Here is a 15,129-nt window from a genome sequence, read left to right as displayed (position 1 = left end):
ACTTTTCTAGAGATGTTGAGAGCCTTTCTGAAGACATCTAGCACCTTTGTAGAAATGGGGCCTTTCTAGCTCTAGAGCTTTTTGGAGCAGGGGTGGGGGGAGTAGATCGATAGCTTCTGGAGCATTCCTAGAGACTCGCTAGATCTTTTTCCTCAGGTGGTTTGGAACCCTTTTAGAGCTTTTGCTCAGAGCCTATCTAGCACTTCTCTGGAGCCCTTCTGCACCCCTTCCTAGCTTGGCAGGCTTTTCTAGATCCAGTGCCCTTATGGGCCCTTTTCTGAATAAATAGCTTTCCAGGGACCCCTTCTAGGGTGAAAAAATGTGCATAAGTTATAGATAAACTTTTCTGTAGCTGTTTAGCTTTAACTGGCTGCTACAGTTTAGTAAAGAATCGGTTCACTCTTACAATGGATTAAGAAAAGCTATTACTGTTGAGTTGTGTATCACTGTAGGAATTTGCTATAGGAGATGTCCTCTATAAATATGAACTTCAGCATATCTGTTTTTCCCATTCTTCTTTCTTTCACTTGCAGAATTGTGTTTGTGAGTTTTATGTCGTAATTCTTAAGGGAAAGCTTAAACCACGTAAGTGAATTTGCATTTTCTTTTGAAAGCTGTGGAGTTAGCATTTGTTTTGATCCTTGTAGGAATGTGTTTTCCAGCTCTGATCCAGCTGAGGGAAAAATTGTGGCTCCCACATGCCTTACTGGAAACCTCCTGGCAGCAGCTCCTCCTCCTTTGCTTCCCCCAGTCTCACTTTCTTCCCAGCCCTGTGGCCAAAGGAGCACTGCCCTGGGCAGCAGTGCTGTCGTCAGGGGTCCTGATTCTGGAGAGACAGACGGTTTCCTGGGTACGAATCTGTAGGAAGTTTTAATTTCAATAGTTTAATTTTAATTTTGAGTTTGATTCAGGGCAAAATCAGAGTATTTGGGTGATATATTCACAGCGGCTGGTGTTGCTCAAAGGCAGGGCTTTTGCTTTCTTCACTTTTTTGAGTTTTGGAAATTTCATTTCTCTGTATCATCTCTTCCTCTCAGAGGCCAGATGCTTTTATGAACCTCAGTAGATATTGGAAACAAAAGACACCGTAAAGTACTAGCTCCAGCCTCTCACTGTTCTCAAATAGCTTTTAATTACTATCTCAATTAAAGCTTTTCAAGATCTTCCTCCCACCTTTTCGGTCTTGGCAGCACACTGGCTTTCTGTATCCAGAACTTCTGAGCCCAAAATGGAAAGATGAGGCTAAAACTAGTGAGAGATTTATTAAGATTTATGCAACCTTACTTTCGTGCTGTCTCATCTAACAAGTGCCGGGACCTGGAAATGCAAGTTAAAAAGTGAGGCAAAATGGAACCAGTCGTGTTGTTAGCTAGATTTCCACCAGGTCCCACTCCCTCCTTTTGGCCATGCAAATTAACTGCAACTGTATGTTTGGAGGACATCTATTCCCACTCCAGCACTGGAAACACGTTTGGGTTAGATTCAAATTCATGGTCTATTTTGAGATATTTTAATTGAAGGGTCTAAGATTCCTCCTCTCAGAGGTACCAGTCTGCTCAAAATACTTTGTAAATTCCTTCTGGGCATTTAACAAAGTGTTTCTTTCATAGCCTGTATAAACCATGGGTACCATGTTTAAACAGACTTAAAGGGCTTAGGAATCTAAGTCCCATTGATTTTCATAGTCAAAGTGCTTATGCAATTCTGGATAATATTCCCTCTATTGTTAAATAAAGATGGTGTGAAACCTGTCCCCATAGAAATCAACTTTCTCCATCGATTTAGTAGACCCAGGATGTGGTCTTCGAAGTTGTGAAGCAGAAAAAAATCATAAAAACGAAATTATGAAACAAAAAGAGAGCTTGAAGGTGAGGGCACAGCGAACCACATGGCAAGTGAAGCGAAGAAGAGCAGTGAAAACTTGAAGTGGTGCCTTGCCTTTGTGCTCCTGCGCTGGGTCCCTCATCTGCTGGAAATAATAGATGGCAAAGGAAGGTTGGCTGGGAGACTACCTGAGCCATGATCCTGGAGAACTGGTGGCCTCAGACCTCCGAGCTGCATCTGTAAATGTGCCACAGCTGCTTTCCCAGCCCAGGGTGGAAACCAGCAGTTGTTAGCCTGCAAAATTCATTTATTTGGATTTTTCATTGAGGAACAACAAACACAAAGAGAGCAACGTGTGTGAAGTTCAGAGCAGGGACTGCTACAACTGAACTGTATGATTCTGAATTTTATAATATGCAGCATCAGGAGCATGAGAAACAAAGTCTCCTCCAGCATGGGAGGAGGCAATAATCCCATTGTGGGGAAGGGTTCCCCAGTGTCAGACTGCAGGAGCTGAATCGTGTCTCTGTGTGCCATTAAGAAGGAAGCTAAGCTGCAGAGAGGAGCTGACAGTGTCAGTGTCAACAAAAGAAAGAGCTCAGAAGTGAGAGCAAACTGACAGAAAATGATGAAAAACTATCTGTGGTTGTCAGCTGTGGGAAAATAGAGAGAAATATATGTCGTGAGACATCCTGTAAAAAGTTCAGAGAAGCAGAAACAGTCTCTTCAGCCTTGTAAACTACATGCTGTGTTCTGATGAACCGCTTGTGTGAGTCCTTCCTCAGAGCCCTTTCTCTCCTAGAAGGAAGGAGAAAGAAGGGTGCCAGCAGAAAGAGAGAAAAGTGCTACTTCTAAGGATGTTGTGGTGAGTAAAAGCATTTGGCCTGGCGACAACAGCTGCAGTAAGTATAAACAAGAGGAGATGAAAAAAGGAAGTTAGCAGCAAAAGTCAGTTATGGAAGAGGCTATGATCAAGTCTGCAAATGCACATGGTAGAGCGGGATAAAGGCAAAGGTACCTTAAACAGAAGTGCTTGAAGCTGAACAGTACAGATAGGAAGTAATCCATCAGTCAGGACTATTGGAAAAATTCTGGCATGAATTTCATGCTACTACATGAAATTGAATCAAAATATACAAGCAATGCATGGCAAGGAATCAAAGCAATAGTGAAGCCTTTTTAGGGATTTATGCAGCTTCTTTTAATCCATGATAAATGAAACTTATCCCAGTGAAATTTACCCCCACAACCAAACAGTTAAGCTCTTGAAACCGCTATCTGCAGACAAGGATAAATTTTTCCCTCTTTACTTTTCTTATTTTGATACGAACAGTAGAATTTGTTTGATCTGATTTTTTTAAAATAGCACCAAAAATGCCACAGCCATAAAATGTCATGCAAAATGTGCAGAAGGTTTTAGCCATATGGTCAAAACCAAAAGTGAAACAGTATTCTTCACAAACTAACACCTAAATGTGTGTACATGTGCAGGCGGGTGTGTTTAAGAAGTATATGAGTGCAGGCTTTCCCATCAGTGCTCCTTTGCAAAAATATCGCATCATTTATTTAGTTATAAAGCTTTGCTGTGGAAAAACGTATTGTGTTTGCATGGCAAGCTTTTAGTAGCAGGGAGCTACAGGGGTGGCTTCTGGGGTAAGAAGGTGCCAGAAGCTTCTCCTATATTGGACAGAGCCAGTGCTAGCCTGCTCTGAGATGGACCCGCCGCTGGGCAAGGCCGAGCCCAGTGGTGACAGTGGTAGCACCTCTGAGATAATGTGTTTAAGAAGGAGAAAAAAAAACCTCCACAGCTGCATCTGGAGCAAGGAGTGCGATTATGTGAGAGCAACAGCTCTGCAGACACCCGGGTCAGTGCAGGAGGTGCTGGGGCACAGGAGCAGAGATTCCCCGGCGGGGCAGGCTGTGCCCCCAGCCCATGGAGGTCCATGGTGGAGCAGACCCTCCCGGGGCAGGGGGTGCCCACAGGAGCAGTGACCCGTGGGCAGCGGTGCTGGGGCAGCTCCTGGCAGGGCCTGTGGCCCCGTGGGGAGGGGCCCGGGCTGGGGACCCTGCGGGGACCCCCCTGTAGCCAGCTGGGCCTGAGGGGCTGCACCCCGCAGGAGGACCCATGCTGGGGCAGTGTGAGGAGAACCGCAGCCTGTGGGAAGGACTCTTGTTGGAGAAGTTCATGGAGAACTGTCTCCCGTGGGAGGGACCCCACGCTGGAGCAGGGAAGAGTGTGAGGAGCCTCCCCATGAGGAGGACAGAGCCACAGGGACAAAGTGTGATGAACTGACCGCAGCCCCCATCCCCCATCCCCCTGTACTGCTGGGTGGAGGAGGTAGGGAACTCAGGAGTGAAGCTGAGCCTGGGAAGAAGGTGGAGGGGTGAGGGGAAGATTCAGGTTTTATTTCTCATTATCCTACCCTGATTGGATTGGTAATATTAAAGTCATTTTCCCAAGTCAAGCCTGTTTTGCCCACAATGCTAATCGGTGAGTGACCTCTCCCTGTATCTCGAACCTCGAGGCTTTTGTTATATTTTCTCTCCCCTGTCCAGCTGAGGAGGGGAGGGATGGAGTGGCTTAATGGGCACCTGGCATCCACACCAGATTGATAGGTGTATAGGTAGTTATACAAGCACACGTGGATTTTGCAAGAAAGAAACAAACACAGAAAATACCATTTGGGCCTGAGAGCTATTTAATTACCTAAATGTAGATCTCCCAGTGAAAATTCATTTAAACTGAAGCCACCTTAGTGCACTTTGTGTTTTCCAGAACACTTGACATGAAAAAAATCTATTAGAAAGCCAGTCCAGTAGGTGTTAATTTTGCACTTCTCAAACCAGAGTCTGATTATTAGATAGAGCTGGAGCCTTTACGTTGACAGTTAAATGCCGAATTCCCAGAAAAGTTGATATGTTAATACTTATATGCAAAAGGTCTCACTGCTGAAGGTTCACTTGTTTTGGCAGTGATTTCCATTGCATATACTCAGTCTCCCGTGAACAAAACTAGAACTGTCACCTGAAAATTTCAGTCTTTGGAAAGTGTGAGGTACTGACTGATACTGAACAAACCTTGCCTGTTTGTTTATAATGGGATAATCGGCAATGCCATTTCTGTACACTGCTCAAAAAAAGAATCCATTAAGCGTAAGAAAAAACACTTTCAATTGGCCCAGTTTTAAGTTATAAGAAAAATGTACATCTATGGGAGAGGACTTTTTACAGGGGCTTGCAAAGTACTGCTTCAAATTAACAGGTATATTAACTGATTTAATATTCTAATGGTAACTGAAGTTTTGTCTGGAAAAACTTTTTAATAGGCACAGTCATATCAGATGAGACTTGAAGTGCTTCTCTGTAATATGTTTATTGGCTTTGAATGAAGCACAACTGATGGTTTGGTCACAGAAACCTGCCAGAGGGCAACTTGCTTTAAAAGAAAAGAAACAACCAGTGACTTTTCAAGGTAACAGTGAACCTGAGGGTGCAGTTACACTTCAGCTTAAGCTGATTTAGGTGATTAGTTTTTAGCCAGCAAACTGTCCTGAACCTCCTTTCCGTAGGAGCACATAAACACTGGCCTTGCTGCTGGGGGCTGCACTGGGAGAAGGGATGGGGTAGGATTGCAGCAGCCCTAGTTTGCACTAGAGTAAGATGCCATGAAGCCTCATCCTGACAAAAACAATGCAGATTTTTTTCTAAACATGTGGAATTCTTCTTCAAATCAGGAATGTTCAAGGGTTTGTGCTTGTGTGTGTGCTTGATTTTAACTGGTGTATTTTACCTTTTTTCCCCTTTAATTGCACTAGCATAAGCTGATAGTGAGCAGCAGCTGGGTTTTATGCTGAAATCTCCAGACATGTATATGCTACCTTTAATAATGCACCTGGGATTAAACAATTAATACATCCATGACAACTTTAAACCCAGGAAGGAGAAGCTGTAGCCATATCTTTTGTTAGCTTTACAGAGCAGAAAGGTAGGCAACAGTTCTGGTGTAGTAACCAAAATTGTTTAGTTCCCAACTAAATAAATATAAAACAGTTCCCAACTAAAATTTTATTTATTTTTACCATAATGCAGCTAGATTTACAGATGTGATGGGTATGAAAGCAAATGTACTTGCAGTTAACAGCTGTTAAGACTAAGCTTTAGGCGCGATGCTGCAAGTGTAATGGACAGCTGCATAAAAGTTTATTCTATCTCAATAAACCAAATTGGCATCAGATCAAGCAGAGAAAAAGTTGTTTTGGCCCAAACCAGTCCCTGTTTATCTGCAAGACACCAGGCATACTTTCACAATAGGAGAAATTCAAATTATTCACTGAGCAAAGGCAGTGTGGCTGGTCCACAAAGGAAAACCAGCTATTAAGACATGGCAAGGTGCTATGCAGAGTCATTGTGGCAAAAGTAGATAGTTTCAGCCCAAAGTTTGTATCATGAATAATCTAGTTAAGAGTTAACCAAAGATTATTTTTACAGCAGAGCGATCTGTGAAGGAGGCTGTTAAAGTTGAAGGTGTCTGTTTCTCATTAAAAATAATCCATTTACTTTGATAGAGCAATCAAATGTTCTATATTAAGGGTACATGGCAAATATGTGTTTTTCCAAGTTACCTGAAGACAGCCTTGTAGAGAGTCTTATGCTAACTAAAGAGTTTTATTTGGTGTCGCAGTGAACTCTCAGTTGAAGCATGAGCTAACAGCAGTGTGTAAACCAGCCCTAATGCAGCAGGGGGAATCTGGGCAGTCACATGCACAGAAATCGGCATCTTTATGGGAGTAATCTGTTTCCAACTGTTTCACCACATTTATCATCATTCGGAAGGACTCTACCACCTGGTTCAGAAGAGATCTTGAACCCAACAGCATTAGTCTTAATGCCAGTTATTGTGCTGTCTAGTAAAATGGACTGGGCAAAAGGAGGAATTGGATTACTCCGTGAGCCTTCATAATTGTGTGGTGCACCATGTAACCACGAGGCAAGACACAGTAGCCACAATGCCCTGACTTTATTAAAACATCAATTATCAAACCAGCAATGTACTTCTGGAAATGAGATTATTCAGGAAATACTAACACTTGAGAAAGGGAGACTTGGCCTCCAGCCTGGTTCCTGAGCTGACCCCAGGCGAGCAGGTGGCTTGCGATGGCCACACACTCCACCATATGTTATTCCTCAGTGCTGAGCATTGTATAAGCATCTGCAGTCTCTACATTCATAGATCTTTTAATTAGCACAGTGGAAAAATGAGCAAAACCAGCAACAAAATCAGTAAATGAAACAATAAAAGCTTCTGTGATGCATAAAGCATATAAAACCATTACACTTTAGCCTGGTATTTATTCTCTTCTGATGACTGAAATATTTAGTCTAGAAAAATTCCACTCAGATAAAAGCAACCATCTCTTCACGAGGAATAACAAGCAAAGCATCCCGAGACAGACAAAAATAGTCTGTCTTGCAGTCTTGGTGACTCAGTTTTCTCTGACATTTCCATAGACGAGCTGCAGTCCAGATCCTCCACTGGCCATTGGCTGGGGAGAGGGACCAGTCTACTCCGTCAGTGTTTCCAATTCAGCGATCCTGTGCCGCCTGTTGAGCTTTCTCAACATTTGGAGCTTGAAGCTCTGGGCCGGTACATGCCACAGGCAGCAACCTACATACTGGTTGTCTTTCAGGTTGACAGGCGGACCCACCTTTAATTTGGAGCATGTTTAATTACTCCAGATCCTGATGCAACAGGTATTAGATGAGTGAGGTCATTCTTCGAGTATTTCCTCTAGTGTTATTCAGAAATTTTGCTTGGTTGGCACTCTTACCTGCATGGAAAAAGGCAAACAGCATTAATATGAAGAATTTACTTAATCCATGATTGAAATACTAAACTCACAAAGCAAAATCATTATAAATAATTACAGCTTTGCTACTATATCATGTGAAGTGTGATTTATTGGTGTATTATTATGTTCCAAAGAATTAATGAGCTTATATTTCTTGTGGCATATAAGTCTTACTAACATTTCTTGCTTAGTAAATAAATTGTGGAAATGTGTCGTACTCTTCTAGTACGTCGCTCTCCTTTTGTACTAACAGTCAATTAAAGTGTTAGGACATTGACAACCTCTAACTGTTTTCCACTCCACCAGTGTTGACTTCAACCTTGAAACAATAACATTCAGACCTGGAAAATTTTCTGTCTGATGTTGCATGACATGGAGTTGTGGTTTTATTTGCATGACTGCATACGTATAATGATGTTCCCACCTCAACAGACTTGTGCAGATACCCCTCAGAGGGTGCTAAATTACTTTTCCAATCTAGTTTTGTTCCACTGTGAAGCTGACCCTCAGAAAAGGGTATGCTTATTGGAACTTCTTCTGCCAAACCCAGTTAAATGTACATACTAGAGAAGCAGTGCTGGGTGAATCCACCAAGCGCCTCGATGACATGGTGTTCAGAGATGGTTGAATGAAACTGCCTTCCTGTCTTAACCATTTTTTTTCTTTTATTTTCCCCTGCCTTCCCCTTATTTATTTTTTTTTCCAGGTGCGGTTAGAGTGGCCGACAGACCTCACAGTGAACCCTATAGACAATTCACTGTATGTCCTGGACAACAACATTGTCCTGCAGATCTCTGAAAACAGGCGTGTACGGATTATTGCAGGGCGCCCCATTCACTGCCAGGTGCCAGGCATCGACCACTTCATCGTCAGCAAGGTGGCCATCCATTCAACCCTGGAGTCAGCCAGGGCGATCGCTGTGTCTCACAGTGGCATACTGTACATTGCAGAGACAGATGAAAGAAAGATCAACCGTATACAACAGGTCACAACCAATGGTGAGATCTCTATAATTGCTGGAGCCCCATCAGATTGTGACTGCAAGATTGATCCTAATTGTGACTGTTTTTCAGGTAAGGAGATGCTAGTTATTTCCTGTCTCTTATCTGTTGAGACCTTCTGGTACAGCTGCCGATTAGTAAAGTGACAAGGGGAAGGAGAGATGGGCAATGTTTCAGTTTCCTTGGAAAGACGAAAACCTTTATCAACAGCTCTTTGTGGATTTAATCGATTAGATTCAAAGCCATGAGTCTTCCATTTGGCACTGGAGGAACTTCAGGGTGGTCTTAGCTTTCCCTCCTTTGATAGACATTGCACACCATTCAAAATCAGCTCCCAGTCTGCCTTTCTGTGTCAGCTCTTTGCCCATGTTGAAGATGGTACCCAGCCCCAGTGCAGACTGCACATAAATGCTACTGGATCAGGCAGCCCTTCTCACCAAGAGTACCAGGGTGTTTCACATTAAGTGAAAAACACTAGCTTATGCCTTCTCATTGCTTGTGTCACGCTGCATAACCAGAAAAATGATGCAAACATTAACATTCTGAATGTCTTCTTTGTGTGTTTTAAAATGGAGCAGCCAGTGCCAGGCCTATGCCACACTGCTGGACGTTCTCAGTAACACAGCCTCTCTCCCCTGCATGCACCGCAACAAACTGGAGATTTTTTCCATAAAAACGTATTTCATAATCGGATAAAGGACAGCATTCCCATGTACAGAGGTGTGCAATTTGTTGTCGCCTTGTCATCTCTAAGAACCACTGTGTTCAGCTCCATAATGTCATCATAATTCTTAAGCCCCTCATTTCAAGTAAAAGGTTAATTACTGACAAGAAAACATTAAGTATGTCAAGAATGGAGATAGAAAAAAATGTAGATGGTCTTCCAGAGAAGGTGGGTTGCTGACCCAATGATAATCAGAGCCTCGTGCAATGCCAAGCGCTGCCAGCTTCAGTTATGGCTAAGGTAGACCAGTGCTGAGAAGAATCCTGTTCTGGGTTCCTGCTGAGGGAAACTACCCTCAGTGCTAAAAAGTGAAAAACTGTGGCAAATCTAATGATTCTGCCAGGGTTGGGTTGGTGAAAGGCAGGGTCAGCGTGGCAGAAAGATCAGCTAATTGGTCCATCTCCCAGGAAGCACAAGGCATGCTCAAACTCTCCAGCAAATTTCCTTTCTCGGTCAGAAGGGGACCAATACAGAAGTAATGTGTTTTTCTCTAAGAATGAGGTTTAATATGTTTTCTTGCTAGTTACAGAAAATCCTGCTCATGTAAAGTCACTTTGATATGCATATACAGCCATATACAATGCAAATATCCTCCTCAAACCTTAAAATACACAAACCACAGAAATTATCAAGTGATCTTGGAAGGGGTGTTTTCTCAAGGCATGTCTGGCTGTGTTCTTGTTTTGTTTTCCTGTAGTGTTGAATTTTTTGAAAGTGTAAACTAATATGTCCTTCAGTGTCATTTTAGCTGAATTACTGGGGTTTATGTTCTTTTTATTTATAACATGAGTCTACTTTAACTACATGCTAACAGACAAAAATTAGGGAATGAAATTTCAGGTATTACGGGTTTTTTCTTTCACAATTTTGCCATTAAAGCTTTCCTGAGCAGCAGGGGTTTGGCCTTAGCAAAAATGTTGTAAATTAGGTAATTTATATTCTTGTTTGTCATCATTGAGACTAATTTAGAATTGCACCAACCTTAAATAATAGGAATTTAATTGGTTGGAAGAAGATACTTTTTTATTGACTTGTAAATGAAACTGAGGAGCAGCAGTGTGTCAGGCTTAGGGGACCAGCTTAAATATGGACATTACAGATTGCTAAAATTACCGTTTCTCCTCCAGGTGATGGTGGATATGCCAAAGATGCAAAGCTGAAAGCACCTTCTTCCCTAGCAGTCTCTCCTGATGACACACTGTACGTAGCAGACCTTGGCAATGTTCGCATCCGTGCAGTCAGCCGAAACAAGGCTCACCTCAGTGACACCAATATGTACGAGATTGCATCACCAGCGGACCAAGAACTGTATCAGTTCACTATCAACGGCACCCACCTGCATACGCTGAACCTCGTAACGAGGGACTACATTTACAATTTCACCTACAGCGGGGAAGGGGATATCGGCACCATCACCAGCAGCAATGGGAATTCAGTTCACATCCGCAGAGACACGAGTGGGCTGCCCCTGTGGGTCGTGGTGCCAGGGGGGCAAGTGTACTGGCTGACAATAAGCAGCAATGGGGTTCTGAAAAGAGTTTATGCCCAAGGCTACAACCTGGCTCTGATGACATATCCTGGAAACACAGGGCTTTTAGCAACCAAAAGCGATGAAAATGGATGGACAACTGTGTATGAGTAAGTCCATGACATTAAATGCCTGATGTAAGGAACTATTTTAAATGAACATTGAAATTTTTTCAGTCAGTTCTAGTAATTTAAAAAGACACCCTGCTACTAATACTGCATGAGAAAGGACAAGTAGTGCTGTTGCAGAAGCATTTAAAATGAAACACTACCATTTCTGAAGTGCCAAAGCCTGTCATATGTAAAAGCTGTGTACGTAGTGCCCATTAAGTGGCAGAAACTGCTTGAAATTATACTTCATTTGCACATTATTATTGTGAACCTGTCTCTCTAAATGAAAATATGATTGTAGAATTTTTTGTAACTAAAGTAGAAACAAGTTGTGATATGAATCAGGAATTTTGCCAATTCCTGAGGAAGGCAGAAAGGGGACAATCAGCATACTCATCAGAGAGGGGGGTGTTGCAAAGGAAATTGAGAATCTCAGTGGAAGGAATATTCAAAGACAAGTGAACTTGTCTCTATCAGCAGGGGAAGATGATATATAATAACAAAAGTATATGTAATAGCAAAAGGCTGTATGTAAGAGGAGTTTGAATAGCCTCATAAGCAAGACCTTCAGGAGACTTCAGAAGATGGGACTTCTAAAGAGCAAGACAAGACAGTTAAAAAGGCTGTCAGAACATCCCTATCTGGTCCCAGAGAGAGAACAACCCAAGAGAAATCTCATTTTTGATTTATAAAGAGGTGTGATGTATCAGGATTTCTCATTATTTATAATTAAGTGTCATAATCCCCGGTTTTGAATGTGATGGATGGAAATCGTATGTTACCATTGCGGTACAAGTTCAAAGTCTTAAAGGAGAATAATAATGCCTGCTTTCAGTGGAGCATAGGAGGTTATGGTAAAAAACTAAACTAAAAAGTCATCCAGGTGAGATATGAACAGAAAACATCGAGGAGAATTAATTTACTGCATAAGTCACCTGGAGAGGTAGTTGAGTCACCATCATTACAGGTTTTTAGAATCGTATTTTCTTAAAACAGCAGTAGGATAACAGCAGAGAAAACTGCATAGTGCATGGGATTTTTTTCCGTCCTGCCATTGTTCTTTCAAAGACTAAATTGATAGAGTGGACATAAGTATAAACCATTAGAGAGGGCAATTTTTGACAATATGAGAGGGGAAAAAACTATACAGGCCCTTCCTGGTTCAGTTCTTGCCATCAGGCATCTGTTGATACAAATTTAAATTATCTTGCAACAAGACAAAGCTCACTGTTGTCCTGGTGCTGTTTAAACACTGATGTGAGTGTTACCTTTTATAAGACTTAAAATACACGCTTCTTTGCAATAATTTCAACACTGAGAGCAATCCATTTAAATCCCTGCTTGAGGATGGTATCAATCTAGACCATGGACCAATGACACTTTCAAAAAGCTTTTACAGTAGCTCGGAGTCATGCCTGTTACTTCTTTAGAATGCTGAACACCATGCATTGTTGCAGGGCCTGGATTGCTAGAGCAGATTATTTTTAGGCCTGTGCTTCTCAATCTCAGTATTCTTACTCTGTCCCAGTGACATTGAGTGGAAACCATTTCACACAATTATTGCTTGGTCCTGTTGTCTTCTGCCAAGTTATTTGTTAAAGTATGACTCAAGCATAGTAAGATCTCTTAAAGGGCTTCACCTGCTTGCAAGTGCCTCCCATTTTATGATATACAGAAGAATCCTTGAAACGTTTGATATGATGCATATGACTAACACAAAGAAGTTTTGCTAAATTGAACAATTTTATATACTTTCACAGCTTTAACTGCAGGCTAGGTAACACTGTCCTCACTGATGCTTCCAGGTGTCCAGGCTTTGCACAACCGTGCACTTCTGCCAGTCTAGTCAGTAGGAATTAACAAATTTTCAATTGTTAGCATTACAAAAACAGCAGCAAAATTCAATAGTGAAGTCATGTCATTAATATTTTCGTTCAGTCCAATATTTTAAGTCATTTTCGTAATATATTAGAAATTCCTGAATGGCTAGTACACAGAATGTCACCCAACCTGGTGCAGTCAGAGGGGCGATTAACAATAATCGGCGCTGTGTGGGTAAGTGTGCTTTCAGGAGATACTGCTCGCCTTCTGCCATTAATAGGTCATGGGGCGCCATGGTCCTTAGGTATCCTTAAACCAGACATTATTTTCCATATGTACTCTGAACTGACACCTGATTTGAGTTTGAAAATTAGATTTTTTTGTAGCGGTTACTTATACGTGAATTGTTTCTGAGTCCTATATGAACATAGTGTTGGAACTAAGAGAATTATCATATAAGCAACTTTCAAATTGCTTAGAATGATCTTCTCTGTTTAAGCTAGATCTGCATTCGCATCCAAAGCTTCAACCCATGGCATTATCAAGCTGAAGTAGGGATGAGTTTGTTTAACAACACGTATCACACATACTTGGGAATATCAGCAAAGATAATGAACTGTTCAGAACATCTACCTATATGTCAGATTCACGCACAGAGGGAAATTATTAAGAGGTAGAAAACCACCTACAAAAGTACTTGTCATCCATCTACTCTAATCTGATGAAATGGAAGTACTGAAAGAGCTCTTGCATAAAATTATAGCTAATGCACAATTTTCGGTCATCTAGATTTTTTTAATATTGTATCATCAAAGCTGTAAAAGGGGAGGGGGGGGGCACTGTGCCTCTATTAAATCAAGGACAAGAAAACACCTGCAAGAAACAACTCTCTCTGAAAAAATTAATTAGACCGCTTTCCCTTTGAAATGATATAACTCTTAACTGTGCTACACATAGAAATGCAAATGGATTGTGAAGCTATATCCCCAAGTGTGCATTTCAAATATTGGTGAGCACTTCCTCATGTGAGTACTGAAATCAATGCAATTATTTGCATGATTAAATGGTCACTGACATGATTAACAGTGGCATAACTGGGCCCCAAATTAATATTAAGAAATATGTCATGATTCTGCCCCTATTAATATGGGTAGGACATTGCTCTGCAGGAACTGAGTGCCAGTGTGCTACTATTCATCATGTGAAAGGTGGCAGAACCTGTCCTCGGAGGGTTGGGTTCCTTGGAGCAATCTGGAATAAAAAAAGCCCTTTAGATGATCACGCTGTGGGATCATTACTGAGACACTAATGTATATGTTCTCCTTGAAGTCAGTGAGACCATCTATGTGAGTCAGAGTCCACTGGCATGTGTTCTAGTCTCATTCTGATTCAGTACCATAGCTGGCCAGCCATCCAGGAACAGTTTATCCCATTTTCAGCTACACAGCAAATTTTGTATCTCGGCATCGGCACTATCAGCAGCAAAAGTGGATCCTTAGTGAAGATGGATCCCAAGTCTTGCACATGAGTACATTCCAATAAACTGGCTGCATTCACGCCATAAAAATGTATTATTTGGGGATTTTTCTGTGGTACAGTGGCAAATCCAAATAACCTAGCAAGCTGTCGTATCTGTTTGATCAAGCAGTAAATTAAATATAACTGCCCAATGTTTGCGGAGTTTTCTGGTCATGAAAAGTAGTGATCTGAGTCAATTTTAATCACTGAGTATGGCACCCAGTCAATTTGCACGGAACTGGCATAGGGGTAGAATGTAAATAAGTTGCATGAGGGCAGTAGGAGGTGAGAGGGAGATTATGTTGTATTTAACATTTGATTAATTTATTTGTCAAGGAACACAAGATGGTCATTAGTTCATTCTCCAGTGTTTCATTTGAAGAGTTTGTCAGTTTTTCCTTTTTATATTGGGGGGAAGAGAAAAAATCCTGATTTATTTTCACCAATACTTCTTGTAACATATAGATGTTGTCTGACTAATTAAGGGGAAATAAAGATGCTAAGGAAATGATGCCAACACATTAAAGTGGAGGACATAGCCAGATCGTCTGCTGATGTGAATTGGAAGAGCTCCATTGGAAGCAGCGGAGCTTTGCCGGTTGATACACCAGCTGAGGATATGTTATGTCAATGAGAGGAGACAGTTAAGAAAACATGAAAACTTAATTATGCTTTCCTACCTGCACAAATAAGTTTCTTTTTATGAACATGGGTTGTTTTTACTCATGCAAACACATCTGCAGTATCAGTGAGG

At 41.6% G+C, this 15,129-nt stretch overlaps 1 protein-coding gene across 4 annotated transcripts in view; it reads left to right on the top strand.

Moving 5' to 3' along the window:
- TENM1 (teneurin transmembrane protein 1) overlaps positions 1-15,129 on the top strand; it is a 571,145-nt gene that overhangs the window by 530,491 nt on the left and 25,525 nt on the right. For all 4 annotated transcript variants that reach the window (XM_080365640.1, XM_080365639.1, XM_080365641.1 and 1 more), the window contains 2 exons: positions 8,380-8,746; positions 10,526-11,036. In XM_080365640.1, the coding sequence (XP_080221766.1) occupies positions 8,380-8,746; positions 10,526-11,036 (878 nt within the window). The remainder of the gene's footprint in view (positions 1-8,379; positions 8,747-10,525; positions 11,037-15,129) is intronic.

The sequence above is a fragment of the Falco punctatus genome (assembly GCF_963210335.1).
Source record: "Falco punctatus genome assembly, chromosome: 15".
NCBI classification, from domain to species: Eukaryota; Metazoa; Chordata; class Aves; order Falconiformes; family Falconidae; genus Falco; species Falco punctatus.
The sequence above is the reverse complement of the archived record's forward strand: the minus strand, read 5'-3'. Positions and strand labels throughout refer to the sequence as shown.